At 38.8% G+C, this 18,517-nt stretch overlaps 1 protein-coding gene across 1 annotated transcript in view; it reads left to right on the forward strand.

Annotated features, from left to right (window-relative positions):
* Positions 1 to 12,497, forward strand: part of LOC126234247 (uncharacterized) — a 29,991-nt gene extending 17,494 nt beyond the window's left edge. Inside the window, exon 4 of the mRNA XM_049942940.1 lies at positions 12,310 to 12,497. Within this exon, the coding sequence (XP_049798897.1) occupies positions 12,310 to 12,386 (77 nt within the window). The 3' untranslated portion in view covers positions 12,387 to 12,497. The remainder of the gene's footprint in view (positions 1 to 12,309) is intronic.
* Positions 12,498 to 18,517: the final 6,020 nt, after the last annotated feature.

Genomic DNA, 18,517 nt, shown 5'->3' on the forward strand with positions numbered 1-18,517 from the left:
ATTACAAAACCAATAGTCAATGGCCTCTCAGACCATGACATGCAGTTCCTTCTGTTAAATGTTAATACTGAACAGGATATAAAATCTGTTAAATCTGAGCTCAAGAGGGTAATCAGTAAGCCAAAAATTGATTATTTTAGGACACTCCTCAGAGACATTCACTGGACTGATGTTTACAGTGCTCATGGCATGAATGAAAAATATAACACTTTTGCTAATAAAGTGCTTACCTTATTCGAACACTGCTTTCCCCCAAAACTTACCAAGGTTAGAGCAAAGTCTACAAAGAAGCCATGGATTACTCGAGGAATAGGTGTATCTTGTAAAACAAAAAGAAAACTGTATCTGTCAATCCGAAACATTTCCAATGTTGATGCTATAGCACATTATAAGAAATACTGCAAAATATTAAAGACTGTAATACGGATGTCAAAGCAAATATATTACAAGGAAAAGATATTCATATCAGATAACAAAATAAAGACAATATGGGATATAGTGAAGGAGGAGACCGGTAGAACCAGACATGAAGAGGAACAAATAGCATTAAGAGTAAATGATACATTGTTGACAGATGTGTATAGTGTTGCAGAACTTTTTAACAAACATTTATAACTGTTACTGAAAAGATGGGGTTGTCAGGTTCGGTAGATGCTGCTACGGAATACCTCAGACCAGACATTTCAAGTAACTTCCGTAATATGAATTTGACCCTCACTACCCCAACAGAAATAATGTCCATCATAAAATCTTTAAAATCAAAAACATCTAGTGGGTATGATGAAATATCAACAAAGTTAATTAAAGAATGTGATTCTGAGCTAAGTAACATATTAAGCTATCTGTGTAACCAGTCGTTTATTAGTGGAATATTTCCTGAATGGCTAAAATATGCTAAAGTTAAGCCACTGTTTAGGAAGGGAGATAATGAAATGGCATCAAATTTCCATCCAATTTCACTGTTGCCAGCATTCTCAAAAATTTTCGAAAAAGTAATGTGCAGTCGTCTTTATAACCATCTTATCTCAAATAACATACTGTCAAAGTCACAGTTTGGATTTCTGAAAGGTTCTGATATTGAGAAGGCTATCTACACTTACAGTGAAAATGTGCTTAATTCATTAGACAAAAAATTGCAGGCAACTGGTATATTTTGTGATCTGTCAAAGGCATTTGACTGTGTAAATCACAATATCCTTTTAAGTAAACTAGAATATTATAGTATAACAGGAAATGCTGCAAAATGGTTCAAATCTTATATCTCTGGCAGGAAACAAAGGGTGTTATTAGGAAAGAGACATGTATCAAGCTATCAGGCATCATCCAACTGGGAACTAATTACATGTGGGGTCCCACAAGGTTCCATTTTGGGGCCCTTACTTTTTCTTGTGTATATCAATGACCTTTCATCAGTAACATTACCAGATGCCAAGTTTGTTTTGTTTGCCGATGATACAAACATTGCAATAAATAGCAAATCAAGTGTAGTCATAGAAAGATCAGCCAATAAAATATTTGTGGACATTAATCACTGGTTCCTAGCCAATTCTTTGTCACTAGATTTTGAAAAAACATGCTAAATGCAGTTCAGAACTTGTAAGGTGTGTCCCAAGATTATATGTCTAACATACGATGACAAGAAGATAGAAGAAGTGGACAGTGTTAAATTCTTGGGATTACAGCTTGATAATAAATTCAACTGGGAGGAGCACACCACAGAACTGCTGAAGCGTCTTAACAAATCTCTGTTTGCAGTGCGAATTTTGTCAGACATAGGGGATATAAAAATGAAAAAGCTGGCATACTATGCTTACTTTCATTCCATAATGTCATATGGGATTATTTTTTGGGGTAATTCATCAAGCCAACCTAAAGTTTACTGGACACAAAAACATGCAATAAGAGTTACATGTGGTGCGAACTCAAGAACATCCTGCAGAGGCCCGTTTAAGGAACTAGGGATACTAACTACTGCTTCCCAATATATTTATTCCTTAATGAAATTTGTCATTAAAATATATCATCTTTGCAAACCAACAGCTCAATTCATGGAATCAATACTAGAAATAAGAATAATCTTCACAAGGATTTAAAGTCACTTAGTCTTGTACAAAAAGGTGTGCATTATTCAGGAACACACATTTTCAATAACTTGCCAGCAGCCATAAAAAGCTTAACAACCAATGAAATTCAGTTTAAGAGAAGCCTAAAGGATTTATTGGTAGCCAACTCCTTCTACTCCATTGATGAATTTCTTAGTAAAACCAACTGATTTGTATATAAGTATAACATAACTTCTGCACCATTTCAGTGCAGTAATGTGTTCATTGTAAATAAGTATTACAGTAGTTGTATTACCTTATAAATAAATAAAAAACTTTTTTATTTTAAATTCAGTGCATTAATATTTGTAAAATGACTCTTAGTGTTCATTAAAAAATGACGATCATTCCACTTGGGACCTGTGGAATGGTACATTAGCTTATTTGTTTTAGTTGTAAATATTTGTTATGTATTGTTGTTTTTCTGACATGTTCCACATCCTGGAGGACCTCCTCACTACGGATCAATTGGAATGAAAGTAAATCTAATCTAATCTAACCTAATCTACAGTTGGACTAACATCATTAATTGCCAAGACACGAGTACCATGAATGATAGGAAGAAGGGGGTTCAGAAGTTTGGTAAACTGATTCTATATATCTTCCTTTGCACACTAAAATTCTCCTGATCATCTATATTTTGAATTTCACCTGTTTCACATTCCTCCTGACACTTGAGGAACGAAAGGTGTTGCTGTACTTAAAAAGATCCCCCCATAAAGCCTGTATATTGGATGTGAATTTAGGCTTTTTATTAATAGCATGCACATCAGGCATCCTATTAGCCACACGGTATGCCAGGGCATGTAACTGCGACATTTGAGCACATGAAAGTGATGTCTCTTCTAACAGTGTAACACCTTCCTAAAGAGCAGTGAACAAGCAGCGGCATGCAGTGCTGGCGGTACTCATCTCCCCAATGGTTTTTTTTGGTTATGTTTACTGGCCTGTCCATTCATGCCCCCACAGCTGCCGGTACAATTCCATCATGCTTCCCTCCTCCAACTTGCTGTGGTCACGTAGTTCATACAACAGGTGGTCCTTTCTCAAATCTTTTACCTACACTATTCTTTGCTCTCCTATAGTGAACAAATGCTGCAAACATACTATAAGTTACAAACAACGAGAAATTTATAAATGCACATACCACCATCACCTGCCCCCCCCCCCCCACACACACACAAAAAACACTTCCCTACTGTGGTACTTGAGCAACATAACTCCATATAAGAATAAGTTAATTATCCATAAATCTTTAATGCAGTCATGACATTTTTAATCCAATCAGAAAAATCAAAGGTAATGACAAATAAAATTATTTTAAAGGCCTGAAAATTGACTAAATTTTTAAACAATTGACTATTACCAATTTTCAATTCAAGAATAGTGCATTGACTAAAATCTTCAATGCAACTGATAATTGCAGTAAAAAAAATTTTAAAATTCAGAAAGCAAGTAAATTGTCAGGAACTGTTAAAGCACAATTAACAATTTAACTAAGGTGCTGCTCAAAATGTTCAGGCACAAAGTTAGTAATCTGGTCAGACCAAGATACAAACTTACAGACATGACGTTACTGTAATAATCTTTAAGGAAAACGTAGTAGCAGCAGCAGTTGCTTGTGAAAGAAGTGTACCAGGCCAATGTCAACCTTCATATGCAGCATGCAACAACAGAGAAGACACAATAAGCTTAAGTGTTGTGATAAAGCAATGATATACACCAAAATATTTGCACTGTGCTGCACAAAAAAATAGTGAAATGATTTAGAATTAGCAGATGCAAAAAAGTAATAGTGCATAGCTTAATACTGAATCAAATTAAGGGCACAATAGCTGGCGTAACTACCATGAGACATACAATCAGTAGACAGAACAGAACCTTATGTGTGTAACCTGAATTTTTCTTTTTCTTTGGAGAACTGAAACCTGAGTGATACCAAAGCCGACATTGCATCCTACACAATGTTCTAGACCGGTCTATGCAGTAGCACTTAAACTTATCTGTTTTAACAGTCAAAGTTGCAGCCGGAGGCAATGTTGTCTTTGCAGGAAACAGAAAAATCTGGCAGCTGCTCAATGATTACAGATCAGCAAAGTGGCCATTACGATCATGGCTCTCAGCTTGATGCAGTGACCACCCCTTGCGCCACATCCTGCCCTGTCCAGACATGGTTCACTGTGGTTTGCAGCGTATGTCATTGTTCATGGCAACACAGCACTCACCCTCCCTGACTTGTGCCACGCTAGTCTAAGGAAGATCATGTCCGAAGTCCCAGCCAGCCGCCACGTATGAGCCGCACGCACTCTGTCAAGTCAGCAGCTATCAGAATCTCCCCACTCCGGGCTTGCACACAGCTTAAGAAAAGCCTCCAAATCGCCACACACACCCTCTCACAACAGCAGACTGTGTAAAGTGTCTCAGCGATGCTGATTCTAATTAAATCGAAATGGAACATATCAAACATAACATACCTGTATTCTACTTCATCCATTTGAACAAGACACAGGCAACTCATGTACTTTTAACAGCAATAGAAACAAAACTATTTTGAGAATGAAGTAGTCAGTTGGCCAAAGTTAACATGCAAGATGCCCAAAGACTATAAAATTAAATTTTGTTTTCACCATCTCCTTGTGGTCAATCTGACAGTGTGTGAATGCTCTGGGTCAACCAGGAAATCCGGGCTAAACCTGGGAATTTTTTTATCGGGGAGAAAACTGGTAAAAACCCGGGAATTTTCTAGAATTCCAAGAATTTTTCATTGTTTTAGTCTTCTGTTAAATTTGTGTGATTTTGACTGGTAAGAAGTTATAAGCAACAAAATACGTCAAAGGCTTTAGGACGAAGACTATGGAATACTTCGTAACAGCAAACTGCTTCCGATGAGCATGACGTCACAAATGTTTACGTTAAGTCATTGCGAGTAGTCGCCAGCGGGATTGTGCACATGCACAGTTGAGTTGCATACGAGCAATGCCTTCACACACTTCTGGTTGTTTGCAGTGTGGCTGCAGTAATAGCAAGATTTCTCATGCTACACACAAAAACTTTCTGGTGCACCCAAGCTGCCAGATACGCACATGCAAAGAACAGTCTGGGTTTTACTGGGGAAGAGCATAGTGACCCATGTTTATGTATAGTGATTTTGCTGTTTCCTGATGTCCTATTTCCTCTTCGTTTACAGTTCACACGACAAAAAAAAACTGGATTTCTGTGGCCGGGGGTTATCAAGTAAATAAAAATAGGTGCACATAATTATGAAAGGCAGTTATTAGTTTCAGTTTTCTGATTTTATTTTTTTATTTCCACATTTTTGGCAGTCAAGCATTAATTGCCCTGCACAACAATGAAGTTATTTTTGTCGGTTTGCAAAATAAATGTAGCTTTTATTAATCTTTTCCACACATTCAATCAATTGATAAGAAACGAAGTGTTTCATTCCACACTAATGGCTAGTTTCAACTGTTCACTGGATTTCAAGTGCACATTTTCATCTTCTGACACGTATTATGCCATGATAAAGAATCAGACATGGGACGATACAGAACTGGTATTCCAAGAAAATTTTGCATCCCGAAAAGCACACTGAAAAGCTTAATATCAGGTTGAGGCCTACTTCATTGAGAATCTGGACATATGAATGTGTCCTTTCAGCCGAATTATGAATTTTAGTATGCTCTCAGAGTATCCTCCGATGTCCTATTTCTTTTATGACGTCATGTAAGATCTCTTAATGCTAAAAGTGTATGAACATACAGGCTTCCTATGTCATCATAGCTGCCCATGCACAGTAACACTTGTTTTCTGGCACACTCTGGTAGCTGCTGAAACAAACCAAGGTCAGAGAGGTCGCAGGAAAATATTGCAAATGGTTTTTCGAAAAACATTATTTCCAAAGGAAATTTTCTTTTACACAAGATGAACTATGTTACATGTGAGAATATGCAATGAATTTCTTAAATCACAGTGTGTTTGACTCTCATTTAAAACTTAAACTTTCAAGACCAGCCCAGAAGGCCAGACATTGCGTTCACTTAAATCTGTACTCGATGTTAACAAATTTCTCTTCTTCAGAATCGCTTTCCTTGCCATAGCCAGTCTACATTTTATATCCTCTCTACTTCGACCATCGTCAGTTATTTTTCTCTCCAAATAGCAAAACCAATCTACTATTTTAAGTGTGTCATTTCTAAGCTAATTCACTCAGCATCACTTGATTTAATTGTACTACATTCCATTATCCTCGTTTTGCTTTCGTTGTTGATGATCTTATATCCTCATTTCAAGGCAATGTCCATTCCGTTCAACTGCTTTTCCAGGTCCTTTGTTGTCTCTGACAGAATTACAATGTCATCGGCAAACCTCAAAGTTTTTATTTCTTCTCGGTGGATTTTAGCTCCTACTCCAAATTTTTCTTTAGTTTCCGTTAACTGCTTGCTCAATATACAGATTGAATAACATTGGGGATATAGTACAACCCTGTCTCACTTCCTCTCCAACCACTGCTTCCCTTTCATGTCCCTCGACTCTTATAACTGCCATCTATTTTCTGTACAAATTGTAAATAGCTTTTGTTTTCTGTATTTGACCCCTGCCCCATTCATGATTTGAAAGAGAATATTTCAGTCAACATTGTCAAAAGCTTTCTCTAAGTCTACAAATGCTAGAAACGTAGGTTTGCCTTTTCTTAATCTAATTTCTAAGATAAGTCATAGGGTCAGTATTGCCTCATGGATTCCACCATTTCAACGGAATCCAAACTGATCTTCCCTAAGGTCAGCTTCTACCAGTTTTTCCATTTGTCTGTAAAGAATTTGTGTTGTTATTTTGCAGTCATGACTTATTAAACTATTAGTTTGGTAATTTTCACACCTGTCAACACGTGCTTTCTTTGGGACTGTAATTATTACATCCTTCTTGAAGTCTGTGGGTATTTCACCTGTCTCATACATCTTGCTCACCAGATGGTAGAGTTTTGTCAGTGCTGGCTCTCCCAGGGCTATCAGTAGTTCTAATGGAATGTTGTCTACTGCCAGGGCCTTGTTTCGGCTTAGGTCTTTCAGTGCTCTGTCAAACTCTTCACGCAGTATCATATCTCCCATTTCATCTTCATCTACGTCCTCTTCCCTTTCCATAATATTGCCCTCCAGTACATTGCCCTCGTATAGACCCTCAATGTACTCCTTCCACCTTTCTGCTTTCCCTTCTTTGCTTAGAACTGGTTTTCCATCTGAGTTCTTGATATTCATACAAGTGGTTCTCTTTTCTCCAAAGATCTCTTTAATTCTCCTGTAGGCAGTATCTATCTTACCCCTAGTGATATATGCCTCTACATCCTTACAGTTGTCCTCTAACCATCTTTGCCTAACCTTTTGCACTTCCTGCCAATCTCAATTTTGAGACATTTTTATTCCTTTTTGCCTGCTTTGTTTACTGCGTTTTTATATTTTCTCCTGTCATAAATTAAATTTAATATCTCTCATGCTATCCAAGGATTTCTACTATCCCTCGTCTTCTTTCCTACTTTGAGCCTCTGCTGCCTTCATTATTTCAACTCTCAAAGCTACCCATTCTTCTTCTACTGTATTTCTTTCCCCTGTTCTTGGCTACACAGTTAAAATGCAGTCTGTGAGGGGCTTTTACGTAAGCGCAGCCGTTAATAACTGATGCTACAACACAGTTCACAAAATACACTGTTGTCTGCTGTCGTAAACCACTACATTGCGCTCAACTTCGTTATTTTTGAACGTTACTACATACATACCTGTCTCCGATTGTGGCTACCAAACCAATGCTCTCCCCCCAGATGGGCGGCACATCTGGCTATTAGCACTGCTCAAACTCCTGCTCAACTCCCCAAAAGATGGCTAGACCTATACACCCTCGAAAAGGCTGCTGAACTCAAAACAATGTTTGGCAAAAAAAAAATTAGGAATATTCTAAAAGTAACCACAGAAATATGTAAATTTTCCAGGCAATAACAATTTATTAAAGTCCAGTTTTTTGATCTGCCACTGTTTTCACAAATAACGTTCCTGTGGCATGATTTTGCTTTTCTTGGATTTTTAATACTAGACTTAAATAAACAACTAAAAATACAGACTTAATTACTCATCTGCCTCTTTAAACTTTAGAATGCTGCCACTAGTTTCATTTCTTTCAGTTTATTTATTACCAAAAACACAGTTTCTCTCTGTCAAATCCCATATTACGATCTCTCATTAAAAATGGTACATACTCTGGCTAAATTGGCTGTGATTGCTCGATGCAGCTCTACTAGCCACATACGTAAATACTTTATTCATATAAGTAAGCCAAAGCATTGCCAAAATATTAGCTGTTGAACTTTCATAAATTTACAATTTTTACGATGACAGTAACTTTTAACTATTATATATTTTTGTGGCGCGTCTAGATAATTTAACTTTACATATTTTTCTGCCCATGAGTACCATCTCCGTGTCACTCTTAGTTCTGTTTTTAACAATTTTTCTCTGACATAAATACCTCCAAGCACGCAAACATGGTCATATGCTCCCCTACCAAGCTCTGCACAGGTTTTTCCAAGGCCGTGTTATCGCTAGCCGCTTGCTGCAGCCCCGTAGCAACCGCCAGCCATGTGCTCTGCGGCGGAAAACTGCCACCCTAATCTCCCGCCGCAGCTTGTATGCTCACAATTACTCCCACTTGCTACTCCATAAATGCAGTTCATGGCATTGCAAGTAGCAGGAAACCCAATCTGTGCCCTCAGAAACCAAATAATATACAAAGATAAACTCTACATGTGATAGCAGAAAAATCAAAATGGAAAAAGTCCCTATATATCTTATGCGGTAGCACTTCCTACCCTAACTTGACTAAACTCCACTAAATACATTTATCCATCAGTATTTCCATCATGCTGAAGCTGATATGACTGGCCAAAGGTTGTAAGTAACGAAACATTAACATATCGAAGGTGGATCAGCAATTTTTCTTAAAATCACCTAAATATTGGTTTTTTCCCCCCCTATGCACTATATTTCTTAGTAGAAATTATGCAGCACATACAGCAAGCACTACACCTTTTGTTGTCTTCTGTGGTGTGTCTCTGACCTGCATCAGTGCTGCAGCTCAAACCTCAGGAGCTGTTTCTCAAGTTCTCCTGCCAGTCAGCTAACCCGGTGCTACTAGGAACAAACAAAACTCAGTTGATCAATTTCCTATCAGCGAAGGTGTGTGGGTACCAGAAACCGGTCGGATGCAAACCCTCCCCCTCTGCTATCCAGACTTGACACAGTTAAAGCCAAATTTCAGGGCGAAACCTGACACAAACATGCGGATGGTAGTGTTACCAAGAAAAACATGCGCTCTCTACAGACTTTTCTTTGATCGCAACAATAATCTAACTGCTGCTCATTGACCAATGACAATTACAGTACTGCAAACTGAATAAAATCAAATATATAAAATATCCCATGGCACAACATAATCCACAAATCAGCCTATTTTCCCCTGAAATAAGTAATCGTAAACATATAAACAAAAATAAAAACAAATTATATATACCATTCAGTTCCATATTCTCATCAGTCAGTCCCATGCTGAACTATCTCCACCCCCATAAACAAAAAAAATTGTGTGCCCAAATCACAATAACCACTCATTAAAAATTGAATCGATATTCATATGATTATAAACAGTAAGAAAATGCCACTCAATGTCCCTCTCACATTCACATCCTATCATGTACATATAAGTGCTGTACAGTGACTACATCTGTTGTAGCCAGTATGACTAATCATTATGAGAGAATTAGTTGTCAAGCAGCTGTTCCACAACTTCAAGTACCGCTATACTTTTGCCAAGAGAAACATGAAAAACACTAGGCTATCCAGAAAATTCTTAAAATTAAACATGTATGTAAACTGTATTCAGCATGGAGTCCCTTGAAAAAAACCTTAGCTAACATAAACATGATAAATTATCCTCAACATATAAGCACCATTAAGTAAACACCTATTCTTACTATATAAAAAAAAAGAAAAGAAAAAGATTCAACCCCATCACAGTGGCTGTTCATAGTCACAGCTCAGTTACATTCCTGGGTCCCAATGGGTTATGTGACTTAGGATACTCCAACCTGTAAGTGCCTGGGTGGGGCAGCTTACCACAACAAATGGGCCATGGTATGATTCAAAAAGCTGTTTGATCTCTCCATCTAAATCCATTGGCCGTTTCTTTGTCTCTACTAATAGTAAGTCACCCACCTTGTACTTTGTAGGCTTGTATCTTAAATCATGCCTATGTTTCCTCTGTAAGCCCCTTTTGCCATTTGTCCAGTAATTAGCTCCTGTCTCTTGTTCAGAAATAGGTGTGCCTGGTGGAAAGTTCACTACCTCAGCTACAAGGCTGGCTGCCTTTTTATTCCACATTACTTCATGAGATGTGAACCCAGTGGCACTGTTTTTCACACTGTTCATGATGTCCTCAAACTTAGCCACAGTTCTGCTCAGATGGTATGCCTGTGGCTTTAGTGTGTCCTGCACAATCGTCCAAGCTCGCGTATATACGGTACTTCTCAGCTAAATTTCCTGCTGGGTGGTAAACTTATGTTTCACACCTCTCTGGTGCATGAAGTTCTTCCATGCCTTGAAGGTGAATTGGGACCTATTGTCAGAGAGCACTGCTTTCAACTTACCAATTTCATTGTAGTAGGACTCCAGTTTTTTAATCATAGTCCCACTAGTGTCCTTGTTCATCCCATACATCTTTACGTGTTTGAAGAATACATAAACTGTCAGCAAAATGCACTTTCGCCCACCCCCTACTAGTTGGTAACAGATCAAACCCATCAATTGCTACGTGCTCTTTAGCATTTTTGGCAAAGATGTTTTGCATCTCCCCTTGACTGGTAATGGTGCTGTGTTTTTTTTACTTGCTGACACCTGTCACAAGCACCTAGTTGCTTTCTCACCTTACGGTCCATGTTATTAAACACCACATAGTCTTGCAGTACTCCTATCCATTTTTGTGCCCCATAGCGCCCATGGCTCAGATGCACATAATTAATTAGTGACAGTACATGTTCCTGAGGCCACCATAGTCACTACTACTATTTGCTTTCTTTCTGCGGTACAACACCCCTTTAAATATCTTGTAAAATCTCTCCAACTTCTCATGTCCCTTTGTACCCAGTCTAGTCTTAACTAGCTTCAAAATTGGATCTGTATTCGCCTCATGTCCTTGCAAGTGCTCCTAATCTGTTTTTCTCCTTTACACCCCCCCCATATACATCATCTTAAATTCCGTTATCTCTTCCTCCTCTTCACTGTTCCCCTCACTTCCAATTGGCAAGCATGAGAAAGCATCCACCAGCACGTTTTCAGTGCCCCTAACATACTCCATCTGGTACTGGAATCTTTGTAAGAAAATTGCCCGCCTGGTGAGCCTCTTATTCAGCAGGCTACAATCCTGCAGATAACTAAGGGCCTTGTGGTCTGTCATTACAATGGTCTCGTGCCCTTCCATGTATGTCCGGAACTTCATGAACTACTCCACTGCCAACAATTCTTTTTCAGATATGCCATAGGCCTGTTCGTGCTTAATCAGCATCTTACTTATACCACCAGCCACATGCTCTGCGGCAGAAAACTCGCCGCTTTAATCCCCCCCCCCCCCCCCCCCAGCTTGTACGCTCAAATAGTGTACCTGTTGCTGCACGTCAAAGATCTTTCCGAAACGCTTCCCCCCCCCCTCCCTCCCTCTCCTTGCTGACTTTCGCTTTCAAAGTGCCGGAAAGTTCTCACTGGTGTATAAAACCTTTACCATTCAAAGTATTTATGTTTTTACAGCTTCGAGAGAGTGTACACAGTTGAAAAGTGTATTTTCACATCGGAAAAAGTATGTTTTTAACTGGGAGATCCAGGAAAAATTCTGGAATTATTTTTTCTTTCTGTGTATACACCCTGTCTGAGAAATTTACACTTCACACTCACATGCATTAGGAAAACATAAACTAGTCTTGCATTGTAAGCATAAAAATTAATAATTGCTGCAAGAAATCATCAAAATTATGGTATTTTGAGTTGCAGTGGAACATCTGATTCCTAAAACGTATGAGAAATAATCTTTTTGAGTAAATTATTGGTGCTTCTTTGCAATAGTTTGCTGTCTTTGTACTACCACACTGTGCTGCACTTAAAGACATCCTTTTGTTTTTCAGATGTACCAGATGCTCTGTTTGGTAGTGATTACGAAAATGATGGCCCAAAAATTCCTGTACCAGATCTGGAATGGTGACATTTTGTAAATATGTTCATATTACATTATTCACAGTGTGTTGCTGTGGTATTTAATGTGCAATTTTTGAAATTCATTTAAAGTGGATCGTGTATTGTAAATGACAGATGTTCTATTTTCAGATTATATTTAAAATAAATTTATTTGTTTTTAAGAAATTAGTGATGCTCATTCATCTCAAATGCATAATCAACCCATTATCACAAAATTGTCTTAATCTGTTTTTTGGAAGTGTGTTTCTTCATTAATCATAGTGTCTGCCACCCTAACTTCTGTTTGGTAAGCAACTACTCCACAATGACAGCCAGCCTCTTTTCCTTTCTCAGCGTCTCCCAAGGAGTGAACCGCTTTTTCATTAAGTTGATTTATTGTAATCTTGTGTGTAGTGCTTATTAGCATTCATTCATCTTTTGTCCAGTAAAGAAATTTTTTCTTTGTATTTTTCTTGACAAGATGTTACATAACTCCTGTAATCTTTGACAGTATTAGTTCTCTCCGTTATAAACAAAAGGGTCAAGGGGCAAATGGTAATATTAGAAAGCAAATTTTCTATAGAAAACACTGCAATATTTTTACATAGATTTGCACTGCACTGAGATCCTCACTTTACATGTAGTCAAGTTGAAGTAATGAGAAAGGGGCCATTTGAAATAATAATGTCATCACATAAGTGGGCAAATCTGTGGTCACTGGATTGCACTCGGTGTCTCATTGGTAGAAGTTCTTTATATTGCTGTAAACTGATTTTATGATAGTTTCTCAAATAATGAATGCAATACAGCATTTAAATTACTTTGTTTTGCACATTTATTAAGACTTGAAGCAACATGATGACCAGTCTTTTTTCACCTAAGACAGGGCCCCTTAGGGGTCCGCCAGCTCTTTCTAGGGGGTCCGTGGCCACCCTTCACGAAATCGTGTAAAATAATGAGTAAAATTATGGAATAAAAATGTGAAAATCACATTAATCACTTTTTTTTTCGTGTGAAAAAAATGTGTACTTTTGCTTCAGGTCGTATTCCCAAGCAGCCTTTGCGGTTCCTAAGTGAGAACGCATACACAGTTTAGTGCCAGAGAATGCGGCTTCTCTGATCGACTGTTTCGCAACAATACGGGGGTCGTTTGTGCGCCGGCTCACGACAGTAGATGCGCTGAAACCTTTCACGCATGCGCGGAGCGAGCTTTGTCGACCAATCACAGCACTCGCTGGCACGTATGCGGCCCCAGGCATCATTAAATGTTAAACTTGCTTTGTCAGTGCACTACCTATGTCGTAAGTCGATTTTTGACCTTCAAGTTGTTTTCATTCATCTCTAAACCAAAGACTATTGATACTTCGGTGGGGGAGGGGTCATTAGGAACAGACTAGGGGCCCACCATGGATTTTCGACTGAAGAAGGGGTCCACCAGCTGAAAACGTTGGGTAGCCCTGACCTAAGATATTGACCACAAGTAGATACATATAGTAGTCTCCTAAGAAGTCTTGTCTGTGGCTAAATGTTACAGTACGCTTTCATATATGAAGTAAGACAAATGAACATTCCAAAGTTGTTATCAAATTACACAATCAGTAGAGGCAGTAGGTATCACTGCTGATAACACACAGAAATGTATGTAACTGACATGGAGACATTTCCACTAGACTGAAGATATTTAGGTGGTGTGGACTATTCAGGGACTTGTGTATGAACATTTTATGATCTCGGGAAATATGTTTTGTTTATAAAACTGCTAGGTTGAAATTTACTAAAGCAGATGAGCTGTGTGCTCGGGCATTAATTTGTTTTACATAATAAGTAATTAGTAAATTACAAAAGCTTATGGAACTATTTTGTACATCTGCATTGGGGATTATCTGTTTACAATTGGAGTTCAATGTCGAATTTATGCAAATTCTTAATTAGTGGCTTAATTGGTTAATGAAGTGTCATTCAGTTTAGAAAAATTAGGGCACCAAAAGTATAACTATAAACTTGAAAATTAAATGGCTGTAATGGCACAAGAGGCAATAGCAATTTTGGGTGAGTCTGAACTTTAATATTCTCTGTATTTACAATACAATTTGTTGCAGGAAAATTAAAACGTGTTGCTGCTGTCTAGATTCCAGTCTTTCTAGTGGTACGTGTCATTGTTTACATCACCATCAAACTAAAGTAAAATTTTCAGTTACTCATTAATTTAAATTAATATGGTTTCTAAAGAAACTAAATACATTGCCATAAAGAACATGTTGACAAATGACACCTGAAAAATGACTCTGCCTGAGATGTGGTCTGAATAACATTAACATTTTTACAGATTTATGCATGCATGACATTTACTCAGTGTGTATGATTAGACTTAATGGAAATTAAGGAAAAATGTACATTTATTAATAAGAGTATAATAATAGCAAGTAGGGTAGTTCCAGCTTGCAATGTTATATCCCCCCCCCAACTAACATATTGAGAAATAGCAGATTGAATGATTCAATGCCAGATACACAGTTAATTCATCTACATTAATGTACATTTCAAAACGAAGTGCAAATCAAATATAGTAAATTTTTATACACTATAAGAACATACATGATTTGAACTGTCACTGGCCATCACCCTTACAAGCGCACACAAATTCTTTTCACTGTTATATCATTAGTCACAATATACTTAAATTCATTTCACCAATAATTTTTCCAGAGTTTTTGGGAACACATACTTTGCCAGACCGACACCTTGCAGTGGTTCAGCCTGTGGCTCTATTTTCCCAGACACTTTTGTCAGTGTCTGTGGTTACAGTAGCATTTATTGTCCATTTACATGAAAAAATATACATAATATACTATATTAGAAAAATAATAGAATTTACTCTTACACCTGAAATAAGACACATTAATTTATTTATGTATTCACACGTCAAGTTCCGTAGGACCAAATTGAGGAGCAAATCTCCAAGGTCATGGAATGTCTCAGTACAGGAAATTACAACATAAAAGTAATAACAGATAAAAATAAATGTTCATGAACCTGAAAAAAATTGGTCCATATGTTTAAGCAAACACTATCAGCAATACGAAAAGAATCAGCTTAATTTTCAAGGAACTCCTCGACAGAGTAGAAGGAGCGACCCATGAGGAAACTCTTCAGTTTCGATTTGAAAGTGTGTGGATTACTGCTAAGATTTTTTAATTTGAGTGGTAGCTTATTGAAAATGGATGCAGCAGTATACTGCACACCTTTTGCACAAGAGTTAAGGAAGTCCGGTCCAAATGCAGGTTTGATTTCTGCCAAGTATTAACCGAGTGAAAGCTGCTTATTCTTGGGAATAAACTAATATTGGTAACAAGAAATGACAATAAGGAATATACCTATTGGGAGGCCAATGTCAAAATACCCAGACTTGCGAACAGAGGTCGACAAGATGTTTGTGAACTCGCATCGCTTATTGCCCGAACCGCACGTTTCTGAGCCAAAAATATCCTTTTAGAATGGGAAGAGTTACCCCAAAATATAATATCATACAACATAAGTGAATGAAAATAAGCAAAGTAGACTAATTGTCGAACGATCACTCATTCTGATACCGTTTGAATAGTAAAAATGGCAGTATTGAGTCTTTGAACTAGGTCCTGAATGTGGGCTTTCCACGACAGCTTACTATCTATCAGAACACTGAGAAATTTGAACTGTTCAGTTCCACTAATCATATGCCCATTCAGTGAAATTAAAATGTCTGGTTTTGTTGAATTGTGTGTTAGAAACAGTAAAAACTGGGTCTTACTGTGATTTAGCGTTAGTTTATTTTCTACAAGCCATGAACTTAGGTAATGTACTGCACTATTTGAAACCGAGCCAATGTTGCACACAACATAGTACCAAGCTAGTGTCATCAGCAAACGGAAATATTTTAGAGTTACCCATAATACTAGAGGGCATATCATTTATATAAATAAGGAACAGGAGTGGCCCCAACACTGATCCCTGGGGCACTCCCCACTTGACAGTACCCCACTCAGACCCCACATCACAGCCATTCTCAACATTGTACATAATGACCTTTTGCTGCCTGTTGTTACAGTAAGAGGTGAACCAATTGTGAGCTACTCCCCGTATTCCGTAACGGTAAGGGTTAGACGCACACACTAATTGTGTGTGCCTGCCTGTATACTGTATGTGTCCCAGGACAAGCTGATGACTTAACAATACAAAGAGACAATAATGTCCTCTCAGAATGAATTACACTTAAATCATTTCCATTGCAACTTTCAGACACCATGCACTCACACTGAATTCAATAGCACATAATGAAGCATATGGTGTAGAACAAAGTGATGTAAAACAAAAATACAAGTAACATTCTCTGAATTGATGAGAAAGAATTGTGATAAATATTTAGAACTACGAAAATTGTCAAAAATCCACTGCAGTTTAGATGGTGGGCAGGGGTGAGGGGCGGAGGTAGCAGAAAACGAGAGAAGCGAAAAGACTTGGTGCGATGGTGGAATGAGGGCTGTGTAGTGCTGAAATGGGAGCAGGGAAGGGGCTGGATGGGCGAGGACAGTGACTAACAAAGGTTGAGGCCAGGAGGGTTATGGAAATGTAGGATGTATTGCAGGGAAAGTTCCCACTTGCGTAGTTAAGAAATGCTGGTGTTAGTGGGAAGGATCCATATGGCACAGGCTGTGAAGCAGTCACTGAAAGAAAGGATGTCATGTTTGGCAGCACACTCAGCAACAAGGTGATCCATTTGTTTCTTGGCCACAGTTTGTCAGTGCCCATTCATGCAGACAGACAGCTTGTTGGTTGTCATGTCCACATAGAATGCAGCACAGTGGTTGCAGCTCAGCTTGTGCATCACATGATTGGTTTCACAGGTAGCCCTGCCTTTGATGGGATAGGTGATGTTTGACTGGACTGAAGTAGGTGGTGGTGGGAGGATGTATGGGACAGGTCTTGCATCTAGGTGTATTACAGGGATATGAGCCATGAGATAAGGGGTTGGCAGCAGGGGTTGTGCAGGGATGGATGAGTATATTGTATAGGTTCAGTGGACGGCGGAATACCACTGTGGGAGGGGTGGGAAGGATACTGGGCAGGACATTTCTCATTTCAGGGCACAACGAGAGGTAGTTGAAACGCTGGCAGAGAATGTAATTCAGCTCCAGTCCAGGGTGGTACTGAGATATGAGGGGAATGCTCCTCTGAGGCCAGTCAATGGGACTTTGGGAGGTGGTGGGAGAATGGAAAGATAAGGCATGGGAGATTTGCTTTTGTACAAGGTTGGGAGGATAATTATGGTCTGTGAAGATTTCAGTGAGACGCTCAATATATTTCAAGAGGGACCGCTCGTCACTGCAGATGCGACGACCATGGGTGGCTAGGCTGTATGGAAGGGACTTCTTGGCATGAAACGGGTGGCAGCTGTCGAGGTGGAGGTACTGCTGGTGGTTAGCAGGTTTGATACGGATGGAGGTACTGATGTCTTTGAGACAGTCTCTTCGTTATGCTTATCTGCGGCTCGGCATCTCCGCTATATGGTGAGTAACAAGTTTCCTTGTCATAATATTGTTACATCTCATCTTGGATTTTCCATTGTTTGATTTTTACCTGATGGCCTTTCTTCGATCCTGGCTTTCTTCGATCCTAACCCAGGGCTGTTTTCCTTTGTTACTAGTTTTGAATGTATTACTATACTCAATGTCCCTCCTTCTTTCTCTTCTTTCTTTTGTTTCTCTTGTCGCCTTACAAACCGCACTGCACCCTCTACTTACAAGCCACAGTGTATCAACCGTCTTGGCCGCACTCACCACTGTGCTATAACACCACGCTGATTGTTGGTGCAGCATCTTATGTCCCACATTATTCCCACCGACATAATTAATCCTATACCTTCAAATGGATCACTCTCCCGTATTTTTGCTTGTTATTTCCCGCACCTTTCTGGTGCCACACAGAACCCATCCCCCCCCCTTCACCCCCCCCCCCCTCTTTCTCCATTCTGAACTAGTTCGCACCCATGGATTCCGCCTCATCCAGTCACATCCCCCACCCTCTTTTTTTCACACTTACTCACCCTCAGACCTGCTACCCACAGTAAAATATACAGGGTGTCCCATAAAGAATGACCCAATTTTAAATAGAATTATTTATTAG

Source organism: Schistocerca nitens, chromosome 2, assembly GCF_023898315.1.
Source record: "Schistocerca nitens isolate TAMUIC-IGC-003100 chromosome 2, iqSchNite1.1, whole genome shotgun sequence".
Taxonomy (NCBI): domain Eukaryota; kingdom Metazoa; phylum Arthropoda; class Insecta; order Orthoptera; family Acrididae; genus Schistocerca; species Schistocerca nitens.